A 27,831-nucleotide genomic window follows, 5' to 3' on the forward strand; every position below is an offset into this window, starting at 1 on the left:
TTGGTAAGTTTGTCTGGTTTATTTGCAATCTGTAGAGATGATATCCCACGCACACTCCCATGCACACGCACACACATACTTCATCCACCTGAATTTGCCCGACAAACTCTCCTCTGAGTCATAGGGACAAAGCCATACTTGGCAGTCCTCACGTTACTGGTTACATTAGATTTGGTCTTTCAGAAGGAAGATAGTTGAAGTTCCAAGAAGCTGAACCCTTAGCCAGAGAAGTAAGAGTCCTAGAACCAAGAGCCACAACCTGAAATACGTGCAGACCGCCCCCGCCCTCCTTCCAGGGACCCCTCTTGAGAGCCTCTCCTCCCAGGAGTTGAGTTCCAAGAAATGAAGGGACTGATAGGGTTTCCCAGGACACACGAGCCCCCACCCCCATTCAATGAGAAAACCCTCTCTTCCGCCATTTCCAGAAGCTGGGGCCAAACCTGCTTGCTCTCCTCCCTTAAGGAGACTTCCTGCAGTCTTGTGGAATTGTGGAACTTACTGAAATAAGCCTGATTGGTTCTGCCTTCCTCTCTGAGTGAGGAACAGGGACACTGAATATGATGGGTAGTCAAGGAAGGCTTTATCTTCCTCAAAGGTCCCAGCCTGTCCCAGAGAAGAGAGGCGGTGAGGACAGGCAGTTGCTAATCTAATGATCTTGGGGGGAAAAGAAAATGGGAGGGGAGGGGGTAGCAGTAGGATTTTCCATTTACAGGGAGGAATGTTTTGCTGGGGTTTAAACTTCAACTAGGCCTGTGTGCATTTGAAGCAGATCCTTGAGCTCAAGATCAGCCAGTCGTGGCCAAATAACCTCATTCCTGAACTGGTTGAAACCAGTGGGTTAACCCAACCTGGCCATTTCCTCATGCCTTACCTGCTTTCCTCCCTCAATCTGCTGTCAGAGGTGACTAAGGAGCCGCAGGGAACCCACGTTGGTTCCAACCACCAAGAGCTCCCAGTCCTGTCCACTTAAGGTGTTGCAAAGGCTCTGCCAAGACTCTCACCCAGTCCTGGGCCCAGCTAGGCCCCTCGAGACTGCAGGGAAGTCACCCCATACTTTCCCCTCCCTAACATTTATCTCATTGTCATTGTCTGGGTCTCACTTTCCTATTGGACTCTAAGTTCCATGAATCTGTCCATTTCATTATTGGATTCTTAACTGTTGGCCTACAGCAAGTGCTTAATAAATATGTTCAGTGAATAACTGTGTCTAAGTCCTGAGCAGGTAGGGTAAGAGACTTCAGAACACAGGTGGGGTTAAGGCTGAACTCCCTGATCAGCCAAGATGGGGCTGACTTTGACACCTTCCTGCATGAATTACAAGAGGCAGATTCAGAGGCCTGGTCTTTGCCCAAAGCCTGATGCTGACTTGGAGGCACGGGGGAGGGCGAATCCTGGACCAGGGTCTTCAGAGCAAGTGAAACCCTCTCCAAGTGCTGACCTAGGAGGTTGCCCCTTCCCAGCCCTTTCCTGTTCTCATAACTAGGCAGCCCACACTGGAGACGAGGTGTAGGCAGGGTCCCTGAACATCTGGGCCCCAGTCCAGGGCACCTCCCTCTGGAGATAAGCTTGACCTTAGGCAAGGCACTTAACCCTGTGGGGCACCAGTCTCCTCACCTGTGAAGTGAGAAGACTGGCCCAACTACCCTCCAGGGTGCATTAGGTCTCTAAAATCCTGTGAGTCCATAAGAAAGGACACCAATGACCCCAGTCCAGTTCCCAAGCTCAAGGTTCTGAGAGGTCTGGGGAGAGATGAATTAGACAGTGGATACTGCACATGTCAGGACAACATGGGAGGACGTAAAGCTTATAATAGGAGGTCAATAAATATCTGGTGAATGAGTGAGTAAATGAATGAATGATGGGAGTAGGGTAGGAAGACAAATGAGGGAAGTAGAGTCAGGTTTCAAGCAGATTGGGGTCAGAAAAGCAACCTTGTATTGCTCAGTCTTGGCTTACCAGTGCTATTGACTTTGCCGTGAGCATTTTACTCCTCATTCTCCCATCCTGGTCCCCTCAGTATCCTCCCTAAAAGGTGGAACGGCACTGAGCTGACCTTTCCCCCCAAAACCCCTGGCCTCACTTCTACCTCCGAAGCCCTTTGCTGCCCCAGTAAGGGACAGTAGGGCTGCACGCTGCCTCTCAGCCGCCTGCAAAAGTGTGGCCAGAGAGCAAGACCAGAGGGTTCCTTCTGGTACCTTCTTGAAGGGCTCACATTGCTAAGCTCCTTTCCTTCCCACCTTCTGTCACATCATTAAGGATGAGAAGAGGTATGGAATGAGTGGGGATCAGCTGGGGCAGCTGGGCCATGAGTGGCTGTGTCCTGGGTGACCCCAGAGCCCTGGAACCAAGGCACTGTCCAAGGAAACCCGAAAGAGGCCCTGCAGCCTTGTCCCTACTCCAAGATCTTCTCAGAGTGGCCTGGGGTCCTCATCAGATCCAGGTCAGTGAGCCTGAACTTGGCTTGGAGACTTTCTAGAAGGATGGAGAGTGCCGGTTCCAAGAGTGGGGAACACAGGCTAGAAGCTTCCCTGCCACCTCTAGTTTTTGGTTTGACGTCAGCCCTTCTGCACAGGGAGTGGGGAAGGAGGGAAGAAGAGAGGGAGGGGACCCAAGGCTCAGGATTTCCTGACCCAGAGCCCCTTTAAGGCAGATAATTTGTGCTTTACAAAGACATCGATGAAAACACAAACAAACCGTCAATGACCAAACAAATGAGAGAGAGAGAGATCACAGTGTGTCAAGAAGGGCAGCAAGATGGGGAGGGAGGAGTGGGGCGGGAAGGCTGGGGAGTCCAGGCGGGGTCCTCAGGGCAGACTAGCGATGTCTCTCTCTGGAGGGGGGCCAACTGGCTTGGGGCTGCTCTCGTTGGCTTTTCCTTCAAACATCATGACGCTGGTTTGGAGATGGAGAAAATAAAAAAAAGAAAGAAAAACAAGATTAGGATCCCTCATCCAGGGAAAGATCATCCCAGCCTCATGTCAGCAGAGTCCTCGACAGAATTTCAATCTGTTCTCCGGTGGGATCCTTGCAGAAGCCCAAGACAGCAGCTCCAAGGAAGGGGCTGCTAGTCCCATTTTACAGAGGAGAAAATGGAGGCGCAAAGTGGTGATGTGACTCCTCAGAACCACACAGGCAGTCCAGGACGGAGGCTGGGTGCGACTCCAGGCTTCTGACTTCTAGGCCATGCCCTTCCCTTAACCACACTGCCTGGAGGAGGCTGAGCCAGGCTGGGCCATGCCACTGCGCAAAGATCTTCCAAAACCTGCCCACTGCTCTGAGAGTGGTGTCTGAGGAGTAGAGGGTAGGGGCTCAGAGTATACCCTCCAGGGCAACCGCCTGGATTCAAATGCCAACGCTGCTATTTCCCAGCTGGGTGGTTCAAGCAAGACACTTAACCTCTCTGATCCTCGGCGTTTCTCCCTGGAAGTGGGGGTGCTAGAAGATCTGGCCAGATTGGACCGTGGGCTCATGGGCCAGCTACTTAGTCTCCTTGGGCCTCAACAAGCTCCTTTGTAAAACGAGACAGGTATATTTTACATTCGTACTTTTTTTTTTTTTTTTTTTTTTTTTTTTGAGACGGAGTCTCGCTCTGTAGCCCAGGCTGGAGTGCAGTGGCCGGATCTCAGCTCACTGCAAGCTCCGCCTCCCGGGTTCATGCCATTCTCCTGCCTCAGCCTCCCGAGTAGCTGGGACTACAGGCGCCCGCCATCTCGCCCGGCTATTTTTTGTATTTCTTAGTAGAGACGGGGTTTCACTGTGTTCGCCAGGATGGTCTCGATCTCCTGACCTCGTGATCCGCCCATCTCGGCCTCCCAAAGTGCTGGGATTACAGGCTTGAGCCACCGCGCCCGGCCCATTCGTACTTTTAAAAAGGTGAATCTTATTTCATAAAAGCCAAGTGTTATTTTCTGTTTTCTTTTTTTTGTTTTTGAGACTGAGTTTTGCTCTTGTCGCCCAGGCTGGAGTGCAATGGTGTGATCTCTGCTCACTGCAACCTCCGCCTCCTAGGTTCAAGAGATTCTCCTGCCTCAGCCTCCCGAGTAGGTGGGATTACAGGCGTGAGCCACCATACCCAGCTAATTTTTGTATTTTCAGTAGAGACGGGGTTTCACCATGTTGGCCAGGCTGGTCTCGAACTCCTGACCTCACGTGATCCACCTGCCTCAGCCTCCCAAAGTGTTGGGATCAAAGGCGTGAGAAACCACGCACGGCGGAGTGTTATTTTCAGCTGTGACAAATGACGATGAGACTGTGCAGGATAACGCTCTTTGTTGGGGCCACACCCTCAGTGTGCTACCATGTAGTAGGTGTTTGCTATCAGCCACACACTAGGCTGGACTCTTCATAAGCGTCATTTCATTAGCCCTCGGGACATCACAGAACACATGATTATCACCCTATTTTATAGACAAAGAAACTGAGACTTGTAGACCTAAGGTAACTTGCCCAGGGTCATTTTGGTAGCAAGTAATAGCATCAAGATGCAAACCCTACCTCCCTTTGGGGACAATTTTTGACTCTTTTATGCTTACAACAACCCTGTGGGGGTAGTGGAGGTGCTTTACCAATGGGGAAACTGCCAGGTGTGCTGGCTCACGCCTGTAATCCTGGCACTTTGGGAGACCGAGGCGGGGCTGATCACTTGAAGTCAGGAGTTTGAGACCAACCTGGCCAACATGGTGAAACCCCATTTCTACTAAAAATACAAAAATTAGTTGGGTGTGGTGGAGCACACCTGTAATCCCAGACACTCAGGAGGCTGAGGCGGAAGAATCGCTTGAGCCCAGGAGGCGGAGGTTGCAGTGAGCTGAGATCATGTCACTGTACTCCAGCCTGGGTGACAGAGTGAGATCTAAAAAAAAAAAAAAAAGAGGAAGCTGAGACTCGGAAAGTTTCGACAGATTTATCACCATTATCACCATCACCACCACCACCATCATCATCATCATCACAGTTGCCACTTACTGAGTGCTGATTCTGCCTGACTCTGCTACAACCTAATTTCCCCTGCAGGGTTCATATTAATATGACCATGTGGGCCGGCCGTGGTGGCTCACACCTATAATCCTAACATTTTGGGAGGCTGAGGCCGGCAGATCACCTGAGGTCAGGGGTTCGAGACCAGCCTGGCCAACATGGCAAAACCCTGTCTCTACTAAAAATACAAAAATTAGCCAAGAATAGTGGTGCATGCCTGTAATCTCAGCTACTAGGGAGGCTGAGGCAGAGGAATAGCTTCAACCCAGGAGGCAGAGGTTGCAGTGAGCCAAGATCACACCACTGCACTCCAACCTGGGCGATAGAGTGAGACTCCATCTCAAAAAAAGAAAAAAAAAAAAAAAATTGACAGATAAGGAAATAAGGATCAGGGAAAGTAAGTACCTTGGTCCAGCAGGTCACATAATGAGTCACTTACTAGCTGGGGAATGGCTGGGGTGCCCAAAGCCACGGGCCTGTCTGCACGGAATGATTTTACCTTCAGAGGTCCCAGGGAAGGATGAGGTACTCACAGCTTGAGGACAGCCGACCGTTTCCCCAGCATCATGTTCACAAAGTCTCGGTAGGAGATGGTGTCACTGACCCCTCCTGTCACCTCCGAGATCATCTTCTTCATCTCCAGGTGGGTCTTGGGGACACCAAGCTTCTCCATCATCCTCTTTAAAGACATCAGGTCTGCCAGAAGAAAAGCATATCTGTTAAGTGGAGATGGGCCTCTGGGGCTTAGCAGGGAAGCTGGGAAAGCTCCACCAGGTACCCCATGCCTAGAAGCTTGGCGTCTGCACTCCTCCTTAGGGAGGAGGAGCCCATCACACCCTCCCTGCTCTCTTTGGAGGCAGTATAGACTAGTGGTTAGCGACCTGGACCTCTAGAGTCAGATGGGCTTACACTGGAATCGAGCTCTGCTATTCCTGTCTCTGGGATCTGGGGCACACTACTTAACCTCTCTGAACCCCTGCTCCCACCAATGGTGGAACAGGTGGATGGCATCATTCAGGGATAGCCATGAGGGAAGCACCGGCCCAGAGCACTTTCTTCACACCGTGACTGTAGGCTCTGCTATTTCCTGCAGTTAGGGCGGGCCGGGTGCCCACTCTCCTGCTGCCTGGGGAGTTACGCCCAGTGTGGCAGGGTCAGGGAGTCAGGCATTGAAAGTCACTCTGCTGGGTGCTGAGTGGCAGGTGGCTTCTCCCCACATGCCACTCCTGTCCTGCTGTCCTAGGGCTCCGCCCCAGCTGGAAGGGAGAGGACGCCAACAATATCCCACAGAGCAGGAAAACCAACAAAAGAACAAAATTCAAGAAAAACAAGGGAGGCCCCAGAATGTCACTCCAGTCCAAGGCGGTGCTGTCTCTGACCGCCCAGCTCCCACCAAAATCTGAGGCAATTTCCTTTGGATTGTTCTTCAGTGAACAATGGGTCAGCAAAGGATGGCAGGAGAGGGCTGTGGCTGGGGCCGTGGGCCGTGGTGCAGCCAATGCTCCTCCTGGCAGGGCGGGCGGGACTGGGGCCAGGCCCAAAGGTGCCAGGATGTCCAGGCATTCAGAGAGATCCGGGCAGCCTTCTCCAGGAAAGGGGAAAAGGGGCTGCACATGCACCGTCAGACTCTGAAGTTGGCAGGACCTTTCTCGGGCAGTTCGGCAAGATGCTTCAAAAGCCTTTGACCCAGTGTCCCCTTCCTGAGATTTCCTCTACAGAAATAACCAGGGAGGTGAACATGCACTCATGTACAAAGAGGTTCTTTACAAGATTATCAATAATAGTTAAAATTGGAAGGCATCCAAATGGTCCACACAAAGGCATCGGCTAAACAAATTAGAATCCATTCCTACAATGCAGCCATTAACTATATTTCAAAAGAAAAATCAGCTGGCGCCGTGGCTCACGCCTGTAATCCCAGCACTTTGGGAGGCCAAGGCGGGCAGATCACTTGAGGCCAGGAGTTTGAGACCAGCTTGGCCAGCATGGTGAAACCCCGTCTCTGCTAAAAATACAAAAATTAGCCAGGCGTGGTGGCACGTGCCTGTAATCTCAGCTACTTGGGAGGTTGAGGCAGGAGAATCACTTGAACCTGGGAGGCAGAGGTTGCAGTGAGCGCGCCACCGCACTCCAGCCTGGGCAACAGAATGAGACTGTCTCAAAAAAAAAAAAAAAGAAAAAAAAAAGAAAAATCAATAATAAATCAAAACACTCACCATTGTTTTATTTTACTTATTTTTTCTGGCCAGGCTGACCAATAGAAAGTTATTATTTTTGAGGAGGTTCAAAAATGGTATAAAACAGCTTTTGATTAGAATAAAGAGTGGAAGGCTAGGAACGGAAATGTCTGTAGCAGCTACTTCTGGAAGGTGGGGTTGTGGGTGATGTATTTTTGTCTTTGTGCTTTGCTGTGTTTTCCCAATTTTTTTTTATGATGAAAATGTGCTTATTTGATAAGCCAAAACCTTTTTTTTTTTTTTTTTTTTTTTGAGATGAAGTCTTGCTCTTGTCTCCTAGGCTGGAGCGCAATGGTGCAATCTTGGCTCACTGCAACCTCCACCTCCTGGGTTGAAGTGATTCTCCTGTCTCAGCCTCCCCAGTAGCTGGGACTACAAGTGTCTACCACCACGCCCAGTTAATTTTTGTATTTTTAGTAGAGATGGGGTTTCACCATGTTGCCCAGGCTGGTCTCAAACCCCTGATCTCAGGTGATCCGCCTGCCTCAGCCTCCCAAAGTGCTGGGATTACAGGCACGAGTCGCCGTGCCCGGCCAAATTTTCTTTCTAAAGAAAAAAAAATGATCAAAATATTCCAAAGGGAGAAGGAAAGAGAGAGGACAGAGGAAGAGGAATAGAAATGCCGGTGGCAGCATCAATCCGAGGTGCAGGGTGAAATGGAAAAGGGCGAAACTGTTCAGAAACCAAAGGCTGGGCCCTGGTTCACTGCAAGCAAGTCATTTCACCTTTCTTTTTTTTTTTTTTTTGAGATGGAGTCTCACTGTGTCACTCAGGCTGGAGTGCAGTGGCACGATCTTGGCTCATTGCAACCTCCACCTCCTGGGTTCAAGCAATTCTCCTGCCTCAGCCTCCAGAGTAGCTGGGATTACAGGCACCCGCCACCACGCCCAGATTATTTTTGTATTTTTAGAGATGGGGTTTCATCACATTGGCCAGGCTGGTCTCGAACTCCTGACCTCAGGCGATCCCCATGCCTCGGCCTCCCAAAGTGCTGCGATTACAGGTGTGAGCCACCGTGTCCGGCCCATTTCACCTGAGTCTTGCTTTCCTCATCTGTAAAATGGGGATAATTAAACCAGCCTTAACCACTTCTTTGCTGGTAAGGTCCAGGTATGGTCTCCTATCAGAACATAAGTGCCAGTACCTGCTCAGCAGGATGCAATAAGGAGAGAATCAACGTATATAAAAGCACCTTGCCAACTGCTGAATGACATACAATGGAAGGACAGACTTTGGGGCCACTGAAAGGCCAGCCAGGGGGCCCAGGGCCTGTCCACCCTGAGTGTCTCCAGGCCTGGGCAGGTGTGGCACCCTCTGTCCTGAGTCCCCACAGCACCTGGGGTGGGAGGCTGAGGTGTGGGTGGGGAGGGAAGCAGTAGGGGATGAAAGGGTCTGGAGGTATCTGAGGGCGGCGGCAATAGGGCAGAAGGCAAGGGGCTGTGGCTGGCTCAGCTGCAGCATATTCACCAGACTTCCAGACTGCCCCGTGCCTCTTACCCGCATAGAGGGTCCCTCAAGCCCTCTACCCACCTAACGCCCTCCTCCCTAAACACACTCAAGGCCTCACTCACCAATCTCGCCTTCATTGTTCAGGTCAAACTCCATGTACTTCTCTGGAAATCACAGAGCAAAAACTAGCATTAGTTTGGAAGCAGCGTCTCCCTGCGGGGACCCAGTAGCTCCCTTGTGGGCAAATGACGGTGTCCTCAGGAGTCCAAACCACCTCCCGCACCCTACCAAGGGTCTTGACCTGAGTTCCCCATCTGCTGAGCCATGGCCTCTGGAGAAAGAGCTCATCCTGCCTGGACCACTCTCCTAGAGGTGCCACAAGGGAAAGATGGCTGGGAGCCACTCTGACCCTCTTGCCAGGAGGGCAGCTACTTCCTCCCAGGTCCCCAGCAGCGTGGACCAGCTGCATCTGAGTTAGTAGCAAAGTGACTAGATCTGATTCCCTGCTGGAATTCTGGCTCGTGGGTGTGGAAGGACAGGGTGGGGGCAGGCATGGGTGTGCTTTTCAGTGTCCCAGGCAGTTCTGATGGGCAACCAGGTGCGGGAACCAGTGATTCAGGGGTCCTGTGCTTCTGAAACCAGGAGAAAGGCCTGCCCTAGCCCACAAAGTGGCTACACAGACCTGGGGTACACAGACCGTCACCCCAAACCTCATGCACAGACTGAGTTATGCTTCCCTGATCAAGGAGTCCAGGAAAACTTCCGGCAGTGAGGGAAGATGCTCGGAGCAGTGGGCTTGGTATGTTCTGACGGGGGCAGTGCGCCAAACAAGCGTGGGGCCTCTGCAGGTCACCTCTGCCCTGGCAGAGTGGGGCCTTCATGGTCCATCCTGCCCCACAGTCAGCCAGCAGAGAAAGCAGAGGCCCTTCTGCAGGCTGTGCTGCCCCCACCCACTCCCTGCCTGCTCCAGCCCGCTGCCCCTCTGCCTGCAATGTTCTCCCAAGTATTCTTACCGCCCTTCCTCATGGCTTCAGGGCTCCCCACCCTTTCTTTTTCTTTTCTTTTTTTTTTTTTTGAGACGGAGTCTCGCTCTGTCGCCCAGGCTGGAGTGCAGTGGCCAGATCTCAGCTCACTGCAAGCTCTGCCTCCCGGGTTTACGCCATTCTCCTGCCTCAGCCTCCCGAGTAGCTGGGACTACAGGCACCCGCCACCACGCCCGGCTAGCTTTTTGTATTTTTTTTTTTTAGTAGAGACGGGGTTTCACCATGTTAGCCAGGATGGTCTCGATCTCTTGACCTCGTGATCCACCCGTCTCGGCCTCCCAAAGTGCTGGGATTACAGGCTTGAGCCACCATGCCTAGCCTCTTTTTCTTCTTTCTTTAGTTTTTTATTTATATATTTTTGAGAAGGAGTCTTGCTCCGTCTCACTTCCTCACCCAAGCTGAAGTGCAGTGGCGTGATCTCAGGGGGATACACAGCTACACAGCTCACCTAGAGCAGAGTTGGGACTTGAACCCATGTTAGTCTGGCTCTAAAGCCCCTGTTCTTAACCATTATGCCCTTTTTTTTTTTTTTTTTTGAGATGGAGTCTCACTCTGTCACCAAGGCTGGAGTGCAGTGGCTCAATCTCAGCTCACTGCAACCTCCACCTCCCAGGTTCAAGCAATCCTCCTGCTTCAGCCTCCTGAGAAGCTGGGATTACAGGCACCCGCCACCACACACAGTTAATTTTTGTATTTTTAATAGAGATAGGGTTTCGCCATGTTGGCCAGGCTGGTCTTGGACCCCTGACCTCAGGTGATCCACCCGCCTCAGCCTCCCAAAGTGCTGGGATTACAGGTGTGAGCCAGCATGCCCGGCCTCCCCACCCTTTCTAAATTGCACCCCCTCCCCACCTCTTAGCACTCCTGTCCTCCCTCGCTCATTTCTCACCAAAGCAACTACCAGAATCTGCCCACCTTGTATTTCCCAGCTCTCTGTTTAGCCTCCCACCACCTCTCTCATGCCGCCCCCTGGCTAGAACACAGGCTCCCACGGTGCAGGCTGCCTTGTACGTTCACCATGGTGCCCCCAGCCTGGAATGGTCCTGGCACATGTACAGGTGCTCATTTGGAGAGCAAATGAGTGAATGATGTAACTTCCTGTCTGGCCCAACATCCCAGTGAAGACAAATAGAAAGGATGCCAGAGCCCTGAGATCCCGCCCTCCTCCCAGAGCCACCCCTGGGGGTGGCCACGCTGGTATGCAGAGAAGGGAGTAGACTGCTCTCTTTTCACAGCTCTGCTACAGGTGGCTGGGACGAGGTGGGGTCAGGAGTGTCTTTTACTATTTCCCTTTTCTCTTCTTAATGTAAAAAGCATCATGGCATAGCGGTTAAGGGCAGGGGCTTTAGAGCCAGACCGACATGAGTTCAAGTCTCAACTCTGCCCTGGGCGAGCTGTGTGTTCCCATGCCAACAACCCCGCCCTCTGAGCCCGAGGTTCTCCATCTGTACATTAACAAGCGAAGCATCTCCCTCCAAGTCGATTGGGGTGATGTTGGGGGGCTCGCCACGCCGCATGAGAAGTGCTTCACACAGGCCGACGTCCAACAAATGCCAGCTGTTATTAATATGATGAGCCCTAGACGCCCAGCCTAAGGACAACTGGAAGCCATTTGAGGAGCACTTGGCCAAGTTCTTTGCCCCAGAGCCGGGAGGATGCTCGCACTGCAAACACTTTGGAGGGGAATGCAACCTCCAGGATATTTTCCATGACAGCCCGGGGCTCCTGCGCCTAAGTGCCTCCCCTGGCCGGGAAGGTGGGTCTGCGCCGCCCCCTATGTGCCCGGCTCCTCTCCTTTCGAGGTGCTGGCTGGAAACCAACCGCCAGGGCCCCAAACAGAGGGACCTTTATGCCGCCCCTCTCCCCGCACCGGCTCCCAAGCCCTGCTTTCTTTTCATCCCGTGCTGCCGGGTTTCAATGGGCAGAAACGCTGCCCCCCTGCCCCACTGCTGCGACACAAACGTCCATTCTCCACAGGGGCTCCTGAGACACTCTGCTGGGGAGGGGGAGAGGCAAGGCTCGCTCACAAAGAGCTGATTGTGTGCGGGGCCCGGGAGTGATGGGGCCTGGGCAGCGGCGGACGGGAACCAGCCTGAGCCCCGTGGGCAGGGAGGGGCAGGGCCAAGACCGGGCTGCAGGCAAGGGGTGACGGGGCCCACACGGGCAGGGAGGCAGGTGGAGGGGCCTCCCCCCACCTCTCAGGGGGTCCCTGTCTCCAAGCCTGCCAGGAAGAAGGGCATTCTGGATGAAACAGGGCCATAGGCTAGTCCTGTGGGGCTAAGGGGTTCTGTGTGCAAGGGCAAGGGGCCAGCCCACCTCCCCCAGGAACGAATGCAGGGCAGCCAGCCCCAGCTTACCTTTGAAGGCTGTGAGCTTTTCTGGAAGGTTCTCTTCATCACTGTACTTCTGGTCACAGAGAAACTCCTACAGAGGTGAGAGGACAGTGCTGAACAAGGGGTGGGGGACAGAAGTCACCCACATGTGGGCCTACTGTCCAGGTGCCTTCCCTCCTGTCGGGTAGCCAGGTGCAACCAGGCCCAGTTTGTCCCATGTTCACCCCGGCTTCCTGTCGTCCCTTGGAGGCAGATCTGCACCGTCCGCCCTGTGGACAGGAAGTTTGCCCAGCAGCCTGGGGAGGCCCCACAGGGTTCGCTCTGGGCGACTAAGCCCTCCAGACAGCAGCTACATTACCAATGCTGGGACCCGTGCCCCTCTTCCAAGGACACCCCAGATTCAGATCCATGAAGCTGTGAGCTCCAAAGACAAGCCCCTGGTTCCCTCATTAACTTCTTAGGAATGTGATCCTGAGCTCATTCATTCCTCCCTGCACTTTTTTTTTTTTTTTTAAGAGGAAGTCTTGCTCTTGCCCCCAGGCTGGAGTGCAATGGCGCGATCTCGGCTCACTGCCACCTCCACCTCCTGGGCTCAAGCGATTCTCCTGCCTCAGCCTCCCCAGTAGCTGGGACGACAGGCGCCCACCACCATGCCCAGTATTTTTAGTAGAGACGGGGTTTCACCGTGTTGGCCAGGCTGGTCTCGAACTCCTGACCTCAGCTGATCCACCCGCCTCAGACTCCCAAAATGCTGGGATTACAGGCGTGAACAACCGCGCCCGGCCCTCCCTGCACTTCTATTGCCTTATCTACCAAATGAGAATCATGATCCTGACTGCTTCTTGAGTTTGTATAGAAATCCAGTGAGGCCAGGCCAGGTGGTTCATGCCTGTAATCCCAGCATTTTTGGAGGCCAAGGTGTGCCGATCACCTGAGGTCAGGAGCTTGAGACCAGCCTGGCCAACATAGTGAAACCCCGTCTCTACAAAAATACAAAAATTAGCTGGGCGTGGTGGTGGGTGCCTGTAATCCCAGCTACTTGGGAGGCTGAGGCAGGAGAATAGCTTAAACCTGGGAGGTGGAGGTTGCAGCGAGCTGAGATCACACCGCTGTACTCTAGCTTGGGTGACAGAGGGAGACTCCGTCTAAAAAAAAAAAAAAAAGAAAAAAGAAATCCAGTGAGTGTGTTTATTCATCATCTCTGCTCTAACGGGAAAATGACTGTACACTTACCTCTCACCTGTTTCCTTGCCTGTAAAATGGGGGTTTTGATCTCTGGCCTGCCTTCCCTTCAGATGCTTGGAGAGACTCAAATGAGTCCTTTCAGAACCAGATGGGCGGGGTAGGGAAGACCGGACACTAACACTGGCCTCCAGGGTGAAGCCCTTACCTATGTGATATCTTCACAGCTCCTAGGAGTCCCAAGAGGGAGCTATTATGATTATTATTTTGAAACAGGGTCTTGCTCTGTCATCCAGGCTGGAATGCAGTGATAAGATCTCAGCTCACTGCAACCTCCGCCTCCCGAGCTCAAGTGATCCTCCCACCTCAGCCTCCTGAGTAGCTGGGACTACAGATGCCTGCCACTACGCCTGGCTTATTTTGTATTTTTTGGCAGAGACAAGAGTTTCACTATGTTGCCCAGCCTTGTCCCAAACTCCTGGACTCAAGTGATCTGCCGGCCTCGGCCTCCCAAAGTGCGGGGATTACAGGCGTGAGCCACCACGCCTGGCCAATGGACATTCCATTCTTCATCACTGAGCTGACCGGACATGGACATTGCTCCTCCATCCATTCATTCACTCATTCAACATTCTTGGGGGACACAGTGCATACTGCACTGTGCTAGGCATCAAGCGGAGGAGACCATGGTGAATATGATAAGGTCCCTAACCTGAAATTACAGAAAGCTGGTGTTTAAAATGATGTGCAATGTCACCCACATTAATCACGTGATCTATTTCCTACTACATGATGGCCAAGTCTGTTCTTACATATCTCTTAGGACAGAGAACTCACCACCTTTCTAGTCTACTGTTGCAAACCCCTAAGAGGCTTCAAGGAGAATAGAGGATGACAAGAACTAACTGACTATAAAGCAATCTGGGTTTGGATCTCAGTCTCCCTTTTTACGAGCTATGAAATAGGCCCAATAGTACCCACTCCTTGGGCACTGGGCTCACAGGTCAGCTCTCAATGAGCAACAGATGAGATTATGAGTATGAAGCAGAATATGGCCTCTTCTATGGCTCAAATTTCTCTACATTAACTCAGCACCCCTTGACCACAGGAGAAACACACCTGGCAACAGGGCTTCCCTCACTGGGTTGGGAGAGGCGACTGGCTGTTCTCTAGCTTTTGGTAAAACATTGGCTGTGGCAGACACTATCTCCCTAAATCCTCACAGCCACTATTATTCCCATTTTACAAGTTAAAACATCAGGACTAGAGAGGTTAAATACCATGTCTAAAGTCCACAGACAGGCCGCGCACGGTGACTCACACCTGTAATCCCAACACTTTGGGAGGCCGAGGTGGGCGAATCACTTGAGGTCAGGAGTTTGAGACCAGCCCGGCCAACACGGTGAAACCCTATCTCTACTAAAAGTACAAAAATTAGCTGGGCATGGTGGTGCACGCCTGTAATCCCAGCTACTTGGGAGGCTGAGGCAAGAGAATCACTTGAACCTGGGAAGTGTAGGTTGCAGAGAGCCAAGATTGTGCCACTGCACTCCAGCCTGGGCCAGACTCCATCTCAAAAGAAAAAAAAAAAAGCCGGGCGCAGTGGCTCAAGCCTGTAATCCCAGCACTTTGGGAGGCCGAGGCGGGCGGATCACGAGGTCAGGAGATCGAGACCATCCTGGCTAACACAGTGAAACCCTGTCTCTACTAAAAAAAAATGCAAAAAAAAATTAGCCGGGCACGGTGGCAGGCGCCTGTAGTCCCAGCTACTTGGGAGGCTGAGGTAGGAGAATGGCGTGAACCCGGGAGGCGGAGCTTGCAGTGAGCCGAGATCGTGCCACTGCACTCCAGCCTGGGCGACTGAGTGAGACTCCGTCTCAAAAAAAAAAAAAAAAAAAATGGTTCATGGACAGCTAGGGAAGGCTGGTTTCGAACCTGGGTCTACCTAACTCCAGGACCTGTGTCCTCCTGCACCTGGGCAGAGGGCAGTCCCAGGGCCTATGGGGTCTTGCTGGCTTGGCCACAACCTCACTCCAGGTCTCACTGCCATGCACTGGCTGCAGCCCTGCCTCCACTTAGCTGATGCTGGATCCTTCTTGAGGCCGCCCTCCTCCTAGCTGGCTCTGTCGAGGACTTCCTTTCCTCTTGGCTCCCTCTCACAGCTCTTCGGCACTGCTCCCTCACCCCATCCTCTGCCCAAAAGGAGGACAATTAACTTTTGTCTGTGACCGTGAGCACACCAGGCACCTCCCAGGGTCCCAGATCCCATATCTGTCCAGTGGAGGGACATATGAGATCAGTGATTCCCAGGCTTTGGGGTCACGCAGACAAGAAATATTTTTAAAGGAGGGGTGCACTAATATAGGAGTGCCAAGTTTCTATTTTGCCAAGTAAAGACTTTTTACACAATGACCATTGACTGTTGCCGTGAGTTCAGAAAAGAACATTTCATAAAAGTAGGAAGTTCTCCATCTCTGAATGTTTAAATGGAATCCATTTAGCCTAGGTCCAACTCACCACAGTGACCGTGCCTTCCCTTCCCTTTACCAAGAACTAGAGAAACTTCCTGGCCAGGCACAAGAGCACCAACATCTGGGAACCGCTGGGGAGAGATTTGGAGGGGCTGTCCCAGTTCCTGGGCTCTGGTTGACCAGAAATCCTGCCCCAGCCTGGAGATCCAGTTTTCCTTGGGCCGCTCTGTAGGTGGATGGGTTCAAGTCAAGGACACGGTCCCTGGCCTTAGAGACAAACCGCACACAGTCAGACACAGACCAACCAGGCAGGGATGAAGAGCAAGGCCACGTACACAGCATGAATGGGAAGGCTGCCCTGGGCTGCACTGTGCACTAGCTGTGCCTCCTTCCTGGAGCCCACAGATCTGCGTGGTTCTCTCCCTCACCTCCTTCAAGCTTTTGCTCAATGTCACCTTCTCTTTTTTTTTGTTTTGTTTTTGTTTTTTGAGATGGAGTCTCACTCTGTCGCCAGGCTGGAGTGCAGTGGCGCGATCTCGGCTCACTGCAACTTCCGCCTCCCGAGTTCAAGCAATTCTCCTGCCTTAGCCTCCTGAGTACGTGTGCACCGACACGTCCAGGTAATTTTTTTTTTTTTTTTTTTTGAGACAGAGTCTCGCTCTGTCTCCCAGACTGGAGTGCAGTGGCCGGATCTCAGCTCACTGCAAGCTCCGCCTCCCGGGGTTCCCGCCATTCTCCTGCCTCAGCCTCAAGAGTAGCTGGGACTACAGGCGCCCGCCACCATTAGCCAGGATGGTCTTGATCTCCTGACCTCGTGATCCACCCGTCTCGGCCTCCCAAAGTGCTGGGATTACAGGCTTGAGCCACCGCGCCCGGCCGGTAATTTTTGTTTTAATAGAGATGTGGTTTCACCATATTGGGCAGACCAGTCTCAAATTCCTGACCTCAGGTGATCCGACTGCCTCAGCCTCCCAAAGTCCTGGGGTCACAGGTGTGAGCCACCACACCCAGCCTCAATGTCACCTTCTCAATGCGGCCAACCCTATTCATTCTTTTTTGTTAGCATGATCACAGTTCACTGCAGCCTCGATTTGCCTGGGCTCAAACGATCCTCCCACCTCAGCCCTCCAGAGTAGCTGGGACTATAGGTGTACGCCACCACACCTGGCTAATTTTTGTATGTTTTTGTAGAGATGGGGTCTCCCTCTGTTGCCCAGGCTGGTCTTAAACTTCTGGGCTCAAGCGATCTGCCTGCCTCGGCCTCCCAAAGTGCTGGGATTATAGGCGTAAGCCACCATGTCCAGCCCTGTCCACCCTGTTTTATACTGCTCCCTGCCCACTGTAGCTGCCCCAACTTCCAGTCCACCTTATCCTGCTCCATGGGATGGGCCACCTCCAAACATGATTTTCACTGCCACTGCTCACTGAGGTTACTACACCCTCTCTGCCTCCCCTGCTAGAATGTAGGTTCCGCATAGCAGATGCTCAATAAACCTGTGCAGGATGAGTGAAGGAGTTGAAACTCAAATTAACTAACTTGCCCAAAACAGCAGAGCCAGCAAGTGGCTGTGCTGGGAATGAAATCCTCTGTAGTTGGGGCTCCCTCCCTGCACAGTACTGAGGAGGAAGTGGGTATCAGGAGGCAGCTGGGAGGAGGCAGGGCCCCAGCCACAGGTTTAGTGTCAAAGTGCCCAGCATATAAGTAGACACTCAATAAACATCTGTTGAGGAGCCCGAGGAGGGAGGATCACTTGAGGCCAGAAGTTCGAAGTCAGCCTGGGCAATATAGGGAGATCCCATCTCTACAAAAAATAAAAAATTAGCTGGGCGTGGTGGCGCATGCCTGTAGTCCCAGTTACTTGGGAGGCTGAGGCTGGAGGATCACTTGAACCCAGGAGGTGAAGGCTGCAATGAGCTTTGATTGCACTGCTGCACTCCAGCCAGACTCTGTCTCTAAAACAAAACAAACAAAAACAACAACACCAAAAAACATCTATTGAATGAATGGAAAGGCCTGCCATTCAGTCCAGAGTTACTTTCTCCATCCTTACCCCTGCAACAATCAGGCAGCTTTGCAAAAGTGTGTGCCCATGTGTGACAGACTGGAGGGGCTTTGGGTTTGGACTCCTATTTTTCCTTAGAGCCAGAAATGACAAACGCAGCATGGCATGGTGGTTCACACCTGTAATCCCAGCACTTTGGGAGGCACAGGCGGGCAGATCATCCGAGGTCAGGAGTTCGAGACCAGCCTAGCCAACATGGAGAAGCCCCGTCTCTACTAAAAACCACACCTGTAATCCCAGCTGTACTTGGGAGGCTGAGGCAGGAGAATTGTTTGAACCCGGAAGGTGCAGGTTGCAGTGAGCTGAGATCACGCCACTGCACTACAGCCTGGGCCACACAGTGAGACTTCATCTCAAAAAACAAAACAAAACAAAAACAGAAAATGACAAATGCTTGGGCCACAAGTGACCAGGGTGGGAGAAGCAGCTGAGCTGCTCATGCGTGGGCAGCCCTCACTGGCCCTGGGATTAGGGCAGCTGTGCTGACAATGCCTGGGCAGGGGGTGGGGGAGCCCGGCGGGCAGTGGCAGGAACAGGACTCCACCAGCCAGGCTGCCATGCCCGCTCCACCTCTGAGCTTTGGATTCTTGGTTCCTGCTCATGTACCACCCACAGCTCCCTCCCTGCAGGCATCCTCCCCCAGTCCCTGCCCAATGCACAGATACCCTGTCTTTCCAGGACCCCTGGCTGCCCTGACCCTGGGTCCATAGGCAGAGGAGACAGATAGAAGCCACCCCAGGTGTTTGGAAGAAAAGCAAAATAAAGAAAAAAAAAAGGGCAAACTGGAGCCAGAATGCCTGAGTTGAATCCACTTCGTGGCTGCGTGAATTTTTTTTTTTTTTTCGAGACAGAGTCTTGCTCTGTTGCCCAGGCTGGAGTGCAGTGGCACAATCACAGCTCACTGCAACCTCCACCTCCTGGGCCCAAGCAGTCCGCCCACCTCAGCATCCCAAAGTGCTGGGATTACAGGCATGAGCCACAGCACCCGGCCAGCAAATACTAAATAAATGTTAGCTATTTGTTATTTTTTTCTAACACTTATGCTCGTACAATTAGCTTATAACCGCCATAGACCCTCATAGACTATTTAACAGATTAGGAAGGAGACCCCCTCCCCGGGGAGTAGGCCGGTTACGATTTCTCTCTCCTCTCTCCAGGGATCCCCATTTGACAGATGGGACAACTGAGGCTCAGAGAGGTTGCTCAACTTGCTCAGGATTGCCAAGTTTTAGCAATTCAAGGTCTATGCCTACCCCAAACAAGAAGGTAGCCTGGCTGCAGGTTTCTGGGCAAAGAAAGTCAATAGTGGGAGTTACCTTTCCTCTTCGGCTACCGTAGGAGGTTATTCCGGAGGCCAGGGAACCACTCTATAGCCCTCCAGGGAGATGGGGGCGGGGGAGTAGGCGGTTTATTCTATCCCCTATCCTCCTCACACAATCTAACCCACTGTCCCCAAAGACAAGTTTTCCCGGCTGCAGAAAGTGCTGGGGTGGGAGAGCCGGTGTGAGAGGCGCAGGGGGGCCTCTGGGCCCTGAAAGTGGCTATTGACATGCAGAGGGGCAGGCCTGGAGGCCACAGTGGCCTTATCAGTCCCTAGCAAAGGGCCAGGAAATGCAAGCAGGCAGGAGCTGGGATTGACACACAGGCAGCTGAGCCCACTTCTCAGTCCCCGGGGACCAGAGCGTCCAAAAGGGTGGGGCCTGGGAGGTGGCAGAGCTGTTAAAATATCCACCCAGCCACAGGACCAGAAGGGACTCCTCACAGCATTCAGCTTGCCTTCCTTGTTCAATAGCTGGGGAAACCGAGGTGCCGGAAGGGACAGGCCCTGCCGGAGGTCATGACAGTTGAAAGCATCACATCATCTCTCTGAGCACAGGGTGTGCAGGCTCAGTGGACACAGTGGACAGCTTGCCAGGGTTGCAATTCCAGCTCTAGCACTTACTAGCTCTGTGGCTCTGGGCAGGGCAACTTGCTTTGCCACTCTAGGCCTCAGTCTCTTCATCTGTAAAGTGGGTTTATCTATCAAATGGGATCATAATGATACGTAGAACCTCCTCGCTGAGTTGCTGTAAGGAATTTTGTTTGTTTGTTTGAGTCAGGGTCTTGCTCCGTTTCCAAGCCTAAAGTGCAGCGGCACGATCTGCAGGGTCACTGCAGCCTCGACCTCACAGACTCAAGCTATCCTCCTGCCTTCGCGCCTGGCCTGCGGTAAGGATTAAATGAGCTAATTGCACAGAAGGAGCCTGGCTCCTAGTGCACTTGCTGAGTGTTCAAAATTATTATTATGTCTTAGGATCATCCAAACTCAAGCCACATCGAGAGGCAGGTGTGTGAGGGGGGTAGGGCAGGGAAAACACCACCCACCGACCATTCTGTGAGCCTTCGTCATCCCCTGAAGTCTTCCCAGCAAGCCTTGGCCCACTGGCCATTCCTCAAGGCCAAGTTTTGCTATGTCCTCAGCGCCCGGCTGACCTGGCAGTGATGGGCCATCCACCTGCCTGAATCCTCCCATCTCAGTCCCCAATGGCACCTGTTTACTGCCGCCTTTCCTGGTCACCTACAGCCTCTGATGCTCGCCAGAGTCCCCCAAGCCCATCCCTGCCCCTAGCGAGGCCCCCAAGTGCTATGCCCAGGAGGCGTGGTTTCCAAACCCATCTGAAGCTGGCAGCCCCTGCTGTGCCTGGCCTCAGAAGCCCTCCCGCCTGCCTGCTCCTCGCTACCTCTAGCACCTTCTGGCGAACCCTTGCTCCTGGCCCTCCAGGTTTGTCTTTCTGTATCAGCCGCAGCAGAATTTTGGGGTGGGCGGATATCACCATCTTGGAGGCCATCCAAGGGGCTGGTGTCTCAGGCCTTGGACAAAAACTCCAAGGACAGGAAGCACCATGCCGGGGCGTGGGGCCTCTGACCTCTGACGCAGCCCACAGGCTCTTAAAGGGCCAGGGCCAGGCCACAAGTGGTGCTGGCACCTGGCAAGTAGCAGGAGCCTGTAATGTGCACCCACAAGGACAGCAGGTTCACATTCCCCACTGCAGCCCTGGGCCTCATTCAGATGCCGCATCCTTGCCAACAGATGGGGCAGCTAAAGAAAAACACCCAAGCAGCTACACAATAAAGCACACCCTGCAGAAATTCCATCTCCAGCTTCCTGTGACACGGCCACACCAAGGTCATAACTGGTTGGACCTGCAGGGGACACTGAATCCTCAGAGGCTCACGTGGCCACTTATCACCATCTCCCTTATAATATATTAAGGAAGAGCAAGAGACATGTGTGCCCAGCAATGCCAGCTGGGCACATTCACCTGGGCAGGGACAGAGTGGCACTGCTGGGTATACAGGAAAAAAGACACACCTGTGTACTTGCCTGGGTCAGGTCTCAGAGAACCCCCATTGCTGGGGGAGGGGCAGGGGATATATACACCCCCGGGCAGAGATACCCAGCCTGCCCTGCCCAGCTGCCTTCCCAATGCCGATGACATATGGCTTCTGAAAAAACCATCAGAGGCCAGAAGCAGTGGCTCATGCTTGCAATCCCAGCACTTTGGGAGGCCAAGGTGGGTGGATCACTTGAGGTCAGGAGCTCGAGACCAGCCTGGCCAACATGGTGAAACCCTGTCTCTACTAAAAATACAAAAACTAGCCGGGAGCGGTGGTGGGCGCCTGTAATCCCAGCTACTTGGGAGGCTGAGGCAGGAGAATCGCTTGAACTCGGGTGGCCGAGGTTGCAGTGAGCCGAGATCATGCCACTGCACTCCAGCCTGGGCGACAGAGTGAGACTCCGACTCAAAACGAAAAACAAAACGAAACAAAAAACCATCAGGTATCTAAACGTGACAGGGAATGCTGAGTGCCTTTCATTCAACCCAGGAGTGCTAGACCATTGGGACAGTAGCCAGAGATCCTTATTGACATAAGCAAGAGAGGCCTGTGTCCATAGCTAGGCTGCAGCCACCTGATGACAGGGGCCAGGGTGACTGGGTTTGAATCCCAGATCTGCCACTTCCTGGCTGGGTGACCTTGCAGGTGACTTCATCCAGCTGAGCCTCTGTTTCCTCATCTCCAGAATGGGAGTCATGGCTGGACAGTGATGCATGCCTGTCATCTCAGCACTCTGGGAGGCCAAGGTGGGCAGATTGCTTAAGCTCAGGAGTTCAAGACCAGCCTGGGCAACATGGTGAAACCTTGTCTCCACACACACACACACGCACACACACACACACAAAATTAGCTTGGCATGTTGGTGCATGCCTGTAGTCCCAGCTACTCAGGAGGCTGAGGTGCAAGGATCACCTAAGCCCAGGAGGTCAAGACTGCAGTAAGCTGAGATCATACCACTGCACTTCAGCCTGGGCAACCCAGTGAGACCCTGTCCCCAAACAAACAAACAAACAAAACAAAACATAGGCGTCATGATAATCCTCATCCCATGGGGCTGTCTGCAGATTCTCACTGTGCATCTATGTGCAGGGGTGCCCTGTTGCAGGGTCAGCAAGATGATGAATGTCAATCTGTGGGCACGGAGCACAGCCACAGCTCATTACTGTGTTGAAGATCTCGCCTATTGGCCAGGTGCGGTGGCTCACGCCTGTAATCCCAGCACTTTGGGAGGCGGAGGAGGGCAGATCACAAGGTCAGGAGTTTGAGACCAGCCTGACCAATATGGTGAAACCCCATCTCTACTAAAAATACAAAAATTAGCCGCATGGTGGTGCGCGCCTACAGTTCCAGCTACTTGGGAGGCTGAGGCAGGAGAATCGCTTAAAGTCGGGAAGTAGAGGTTGCAGTGAGCCGAGATCACGCCACTGCACTCCAGCCTGGATGACAGAGGGAGACTCCATCTCAAAAAAAACAAACAAACAAACAAACAAAAATCACCTCGCTTGCTAGTCAGCTCATATGGCAGCGCTCGCTGTACCCTGAGCGCCTCCTGCTAAGTCCCAGGGCACAGCCACCCTGAGGGGCAGCCCCCCCAGCCCCACTGCTTCTCTCTGTCCCTGTGGGAAGCTGGAGAAAATCTCTCCCGTTGCCATATAAGGCCATGCCTGGCTGGCCTGGGGTCACCAACCATGCCATCAAGGCTTGGGGAATGCCAGCTATGTAGGGGGAGTAGGAGGTGCTGGCCAGTTCTGCCCACTCCGGTAGTGCTGCTATGTACACACGTGCGTGCACACACAAACACATAGCACATGGAGCTGGGGGCGGGCACCCAGCAGGAGGCCCAGCCAAGCTGAGCAATTGAGAAAATAGGCTGGGTTCAAGTCGAGGCTGTTTAAACCCAGGCAATTTACCCAGCCTCTCTGAGTCTCGTTTTCTCGAAAATGGGAACCACAGTACTCCCTGGGTTAGAGTGGGCATTCGCAAGATAATGCCCCCAGGGCACCTGGTACAAGACGGGCACGTACCAAGTGTTCCGAAAACAACAGCAAAAACTAAAATGAAACCAAAAAGAGGCGTATTTTCATATGGCTTCCTCTACCAGGATCTCTAGGCCCATTAGAGTCTTCTATTTTCACTCTTGAATCCCTTATGATAACAATAGCTAAGGCAGGGTATGGGGGCACATGCCTATAGTCCCAGCTACTTGGGAGGATGAGATGGGAGGATTGCTTGAGCTGGGGAGAGATGGAGGTTACAATGAGCCGAGATTGGGCCACCGCACCCCAGCCTGGGCAACAGAATGAGACCCTGTCTCTGTTAACAACAACAGAAAGCCAAAGTTGGGCAGGGCGTGGTGACTCACGCCTGTAATCGAAGCACTTTGGGAGGCCGAGGCAGGCGAATCACCTGAGGTCAGGAGTTCGAGACCAGTCTGACCAACATGGTGAAACCCTGTCTCTACTAAAAATACAAAAATAAGCTGGGTGTGGCGGCAAGTGCCTGTAGTCCCAGCTACTCGGAAAGCTGAGGCAGGAGAATCACTTGAATCTGGGAGGCGGAAGTTGCAGTGAACCGAGATCACGCCACTGCACTCCAGCCTGGGTGACAGAGTGAGAACCTGAAAAAAAGAAAAAAAAGGCTAAGGCCGAGCTACCCTGCCCCTCTGGAAGCTGGCCTACACCAAGGGAGGAGAAAGGCCCCAAAGGGAACTAGGTATTGGCCCAGAGAAGCCCCTAGATCTGCCAGCCAAGCTGGGCTGTGCCCCAGGCAGCAGCCATGGCGGTGTCCAAGCTGCCTGGCACAGAAGTAGGGACTCTTTGGCAGTGAATCCTGGGCTTAGCCCAGGCCCTCAGAATCCACAGGAGGCTGTGGGGCAGTGAAGCTGCACCCCCAAGGAAGGCAGTCCGAGCTGGAAGCACAATTCTGCCTAAAATCCACCTAGCTCGGGGTCTCTCCCCTGCAGCCATGGCCATGGGTGAACCAATTCAGACTCTCACACGGAGCGACTCCCATACAGTATGCAAAGAGCTTCCATCCACTTCCATTGGCTAATGGTTGCAGGGACTCCAGAGAGAGCAGAGATCCCCGCTCCCATTTCAGGCTGGGGAAGATGAGGTTCTGCTGGGCTGGACAACCAGCATGAGCCACGGCAGCGTATCTTCCACTCCCTGCACCTTGAGGCCACGGACCAAGAAACTGTCCTGATAACTATCAGGTCCGCAGCCAGCTCTCCTGGGTGCTTTTTTTTTTTTTTTTTTTGAGACGGAGTCTCACGCTGTGTCACCCAGGCTGGAGTGCAGTGGCGCGATCTCGGCTCACTGCAAGCTCCGCCTCCCAGGTTCAGGCCATTCTCCTGCCTCAGCCTCCGAGTAGCTGGGACTACAGGCGCCCGCCACCACGCCCGGCTAGTTTTTTGTATTTTTAGTAGAGACGGGGTTTCACCACGTTAGCCAGGATGGTCTCGATCTCCTGACCTCGTGATCCGCCCGCCTCGGCCTCCCAAAGTGCTGGGATTACAGGCTTGAGCCACCGCGCCCGGCCACTGGGTGCTTTACATAGATTGCCTCACTGAAAAAAAAATCACAACCATTATCTTTGTGGAGAAGGAGGCTCAGAGAGGTGAGGTGGCTTGTCCAGAGTCACAGATCAGTGCTTGCAGGTACCTCATGACTAAACTGGTGGGGCCACCCTGCTCCGCTGTGGCGAAGCGGCTCAAGCTTCCCGTGTGATCCTGGCACCTCCTTCCTACAGGGCCCCGGTTCCTGGGCCTCAGCAGCCCAACAGCGGCTGGGCTCACGTGCTGGGTCTCAGTACAGCATCTTGGCAGGGGAAGGACGCTGGGCTGTAAGCTTTGTCACTGGCTTCTGTGTGGCCCTGGGTCAGCGGCTTGCCCTCTCTGGGCACTGTCCTGAGATGGTTAGACCATAGCTCCTTCCTGCTCACTTTCCCTGGTCCCAGTGCTGCCCACATCAGCCCCTGGTAACTGTAAGTCCCTCCTCTTTCTAAGCCAAGCCAGTCGGCTTCCCAAAACAACCCTGGAGCCGCCCCCCACCCTTTACCCGCCTCCCCAAGGGCGAGGTTGGCCCTGCCCTCTCAGCAATTCTGACTTGTCCAACCACGGTCACCTCACCCCCATCTCCAGCTGTCTGTGGCTCCGGATCCCGCCGGCTGTGGGTGGGTCCAGCCAGCTCAGAACCCGCCTGGCTGGGTGACCCAGGGGGCTATATGAGGTCAGGGTCTCAGGCTTCTGTCTAGAGGGCTAGAGCAGCCAAGCCCCAGGCTGGACTGGCACACAGTGAACTGGGAAGGAGCCCAGCAGGGACCCTAGACCCCTAAGCACCCCAGCCAGATGTCCAGGCAACCTTCCAGCTGTGCTCAAGATGCCCCCAGGAAGCAGGGTGAGGGTGGCGGTAAGGAGGCCGGAGCTTACCTGGAGGGGGACCCTGAGGTCCCCAGAGCCCGGTAGCTGCGGACTGAATGGGAGTCCTGTAGCCAGTGGATGGAAAACAGACAGGCTGCCTACATCCAAGCAGTCTAAGAAAACCAAGGGGGAATCAAGGCTGCACACTGCTGGCAAGAGGCAATACCATAACCGGGCCCCAGGCTCGGACCCACCTCCCACAGCCTTCGCGGGCTCTGCTCACCTCACCAGCTGCCCACTTCCAGACTCTCAGCTGGGCTTAGACCCTGGGTGTCCAGGGGACCAGAGGAGCCCGCGGGGGGAATGCTGAGCCTTGTTTCAGCAGGCATGCCTCTGCCACCAGTTAAGAAGGAAACTGGGGGGCCGGGCGCGGTGGCTCAAGCCTGTAATCCCAGCACTTTGGGAGGCCCAGACGGGTGGATCACGAGGTCAGGAGATCAAGACCATCCTGGCTAACACAGTGAAACCCCATCTCTACTAAAAATACAAAAACTTAGCCGGGCGAGGTGGCAGGCGCCTGTAGTCCCAGCTACTCGGGAGGCTGAGGCAGGAGAATGGGGTAAACCCGGGAGGCGGAGCTTGCAGTGAGCTGAGATCCGGCCACTGCACTCCAGCCTGGGTGACAGAGCAAGACTCCGTCTCAAAAAAAAAAAAAAAAAAAAAGAAGGAAACTGGGAGACGTCCACCTCAGGAAATAATGCCAGTTCTGTGAGTGCTTCCTGAATGCTGGGTGCTGGGCCACGCAGGCCATATGCCTTCCCTCTCTGAGCCCGCACAATGCCCTGCTTGGAGATGAGAGGCCCTCTGCTGAGGACCACAGAGCTGGCACACTGTGGAGGCCAGATCTGAGCCCAGGTCTTGCAGAACTTTAAAGCCACTGGCTGTGCTGCCTTTGAGCTTTGGCCAACCTAGACAGGTCCTGATATCGTTTCTTATCTCCTAGAATCTACGCAAATTTATGGAGCTGGGTGCGTGGCAACAGTAGGCAGGATTTCTTCCGAGAAATCCACCAGGACCAGCGAGAAAAGCATGGAGTCCCTTAAGGCAACCTTTCCTGAAAGTTGGAGTGAAGAGGAGTGGTGTGTTTGGAGGAGCCGCGAGGCGGGAGACCACGGGGAACTGCCAGGATCTCTAGGCCCATCAGAGTCTTCCATTTGTACTTTTGAATCCCTTATAACAACAATAGCTAAGGCCAGGCGTGGGGGGCACATGCCTGTAGTCCGAGCTACTCGGGAGGATGAGGAGAGAGAACCGTTTGAATCCCAAAGGTGGAGGCTGCAATGAGCTGAGATTGAGCCACTACACTCCAGCCTGGGCGACAGACCAGCAAATGACCCGGAGCCTGTGTTCTGAGCTAGAGAGATCACTGGCCTGGGGCGCTTCTCGCGCCAAATCCTTGGGCTGCTCCCAAGCGGGCTTGCGGGGAGCCACGAGCCGGCTGGCATCCGAGCTCCTGACCCGGCCCCACCTCCCCAGTCCCCAGTTGCAAGAGTAACAGCTTGCAACCTGAGACGCCGAGACCGGAGGCGGGAGGCGGAGGCGGATCTACCTGGAGTTGGAGGCGAAGGGGCTGGGGGCGGAGGGAGGCACCTGAGGCAAGCCCGGGGGAAGAAGAGGAAGAGGGTGGATCTGGAGGACGGCATGGCCTCGCGGACGGAGGCGGCACCCGCGCAGCGCGCGGCTCGGGACTCGCGTGCTACTCTGCACGCGGGGCTTACCCGGTTGATCTCGGCCAGCCTCCTCTCCTGCCGGGCTTTGAGCAAGCCGAACGCCTTCCCTCCTGGAGGAGACAAAGAGGCCGCCTTGGAAGTAGGGTCCTCTCCGGGCCACGCGCCCCCGTCCCCGCCCGCTTCCCGCGCGCGGTGGACCCCGCGGTCCGCCCGGCGCGCACAGGTGGCGGCTCGGGGACGGCGGCGCCTACCTTGGAACCTGTTGCTGAGCGCGCCCGACATGGCGAGCGCGGGGCTCCCGCCGGCTCCAGGCTTCGCGGACGCAGAGAGGGACGAGGAGGAGGCACAGGCGCCCGGTCCGAACTCCCGCTGGCTGCGTGTGGCCGCGGGACCGAGGGGCGGAGGGACGGCTCGGGCGGCCGACACACTCCTCCCTCCGCTGCCGGCCCCTCCCTCCCTCCCGCCTCTCCCCTCCCCTCCCGCCTCTCCCCTCGCCTCCCGCCTCTCCCCTCGCCTCCCGCCTCACCCCTCCCCTCCCGCCTCCCGCTCCGCGGGCATCAAAGCGGCTATTATGCGGGACGCGGAGCCCGCCGGCCGACCCCTCTGCT

At 54.1% G+C, this 27,831-nt stretch overlaps 1 protein-coding gene across 5 annotated transcripts; it reads right to left on the minus strand.

Annotated features, from left to right (window-relative positions):
- Window positions 1-27,653, minus strand: AIF1L (allograft inflammatory factor 1 like). 5 transcript variants are annotated; one of them, XM_025358902.1, is made up of 6 exons: window positions 27,475-27,653; window positions 27,272-27,333; window positions 12,064-12,130; window positions 8,786-8,827; window positions 5,582-5,673; window positions 1-2,892 (listed from the first exon to the last, which is right to left on the minus strand). In XM_025358902.1, the coding sequence occupies exons 1-6, from the start codon at window positions 27,503-27,505 to the stop codon at window positions 2,878-2,880; spliced, it is 309 nt and encodes a 102-aa protein (XP_025214687.1). In that variant the 5' UTR covers window positions 27,506-27,653; the 3' UTR covers window positions 1-2,877. The 5 variants fall into 5 exon arrangements, with proteins under 5 accessions (XP_025214687.1, XP_025214686.1, XP_025214685.1 ...); XM_025358901.1 differs by having other exon boundaries at window positions 1-2,053; window positions 27,475-27,643; XM_025358900.1 differs by having other exon boundaries at window positions 4-2,892; window positions 5,511-5,673.
- Window positions 27,654-27,831: the final 178 nt, after the last annotated feature.

The sequence above is a fragment of the Theropithecus gelada genome, chromosome 15 (assembly GCF_003255815.1).
Source record: "Theropithecus gelada isolate Dixy chromosome 15, Tgel_1.0, whole genome shotgun sequence".
In the NCBI taxonomy this organism is placed as follows: Eukaryota; Metazoa; Chordata; class Mammalia; order Primates; family Cercopithecidae; genus Theropithecus; species Theropithecus gelada.

Excerpts from the sequence above, each read along its gene's own strand:
- AIF1L (XM_025358898.1), bottom strand. The coding sequence starts at position 27,505 with ATGTCGGGCGCGCTCAGCAACAGGTTCCAAGGTAGGCGCCGCCGTCCC. Across the intron at positions 8,828-12,063 it reads AAAGCTCACAGCCTTCAAAG|AGAAGTACATGGAGTTTGAC; the intron begins GTAAGCTGGGGC and ends TGTGATTTCCAG. Across the intron at positions 5,674-8,785 it reads GAACAATGAAGGCGAGATTG|ACCTGATGTCTTTAAAGAGG; the intron begins GTGAGTGAGGCC and ends TTCTTCTGGCAG.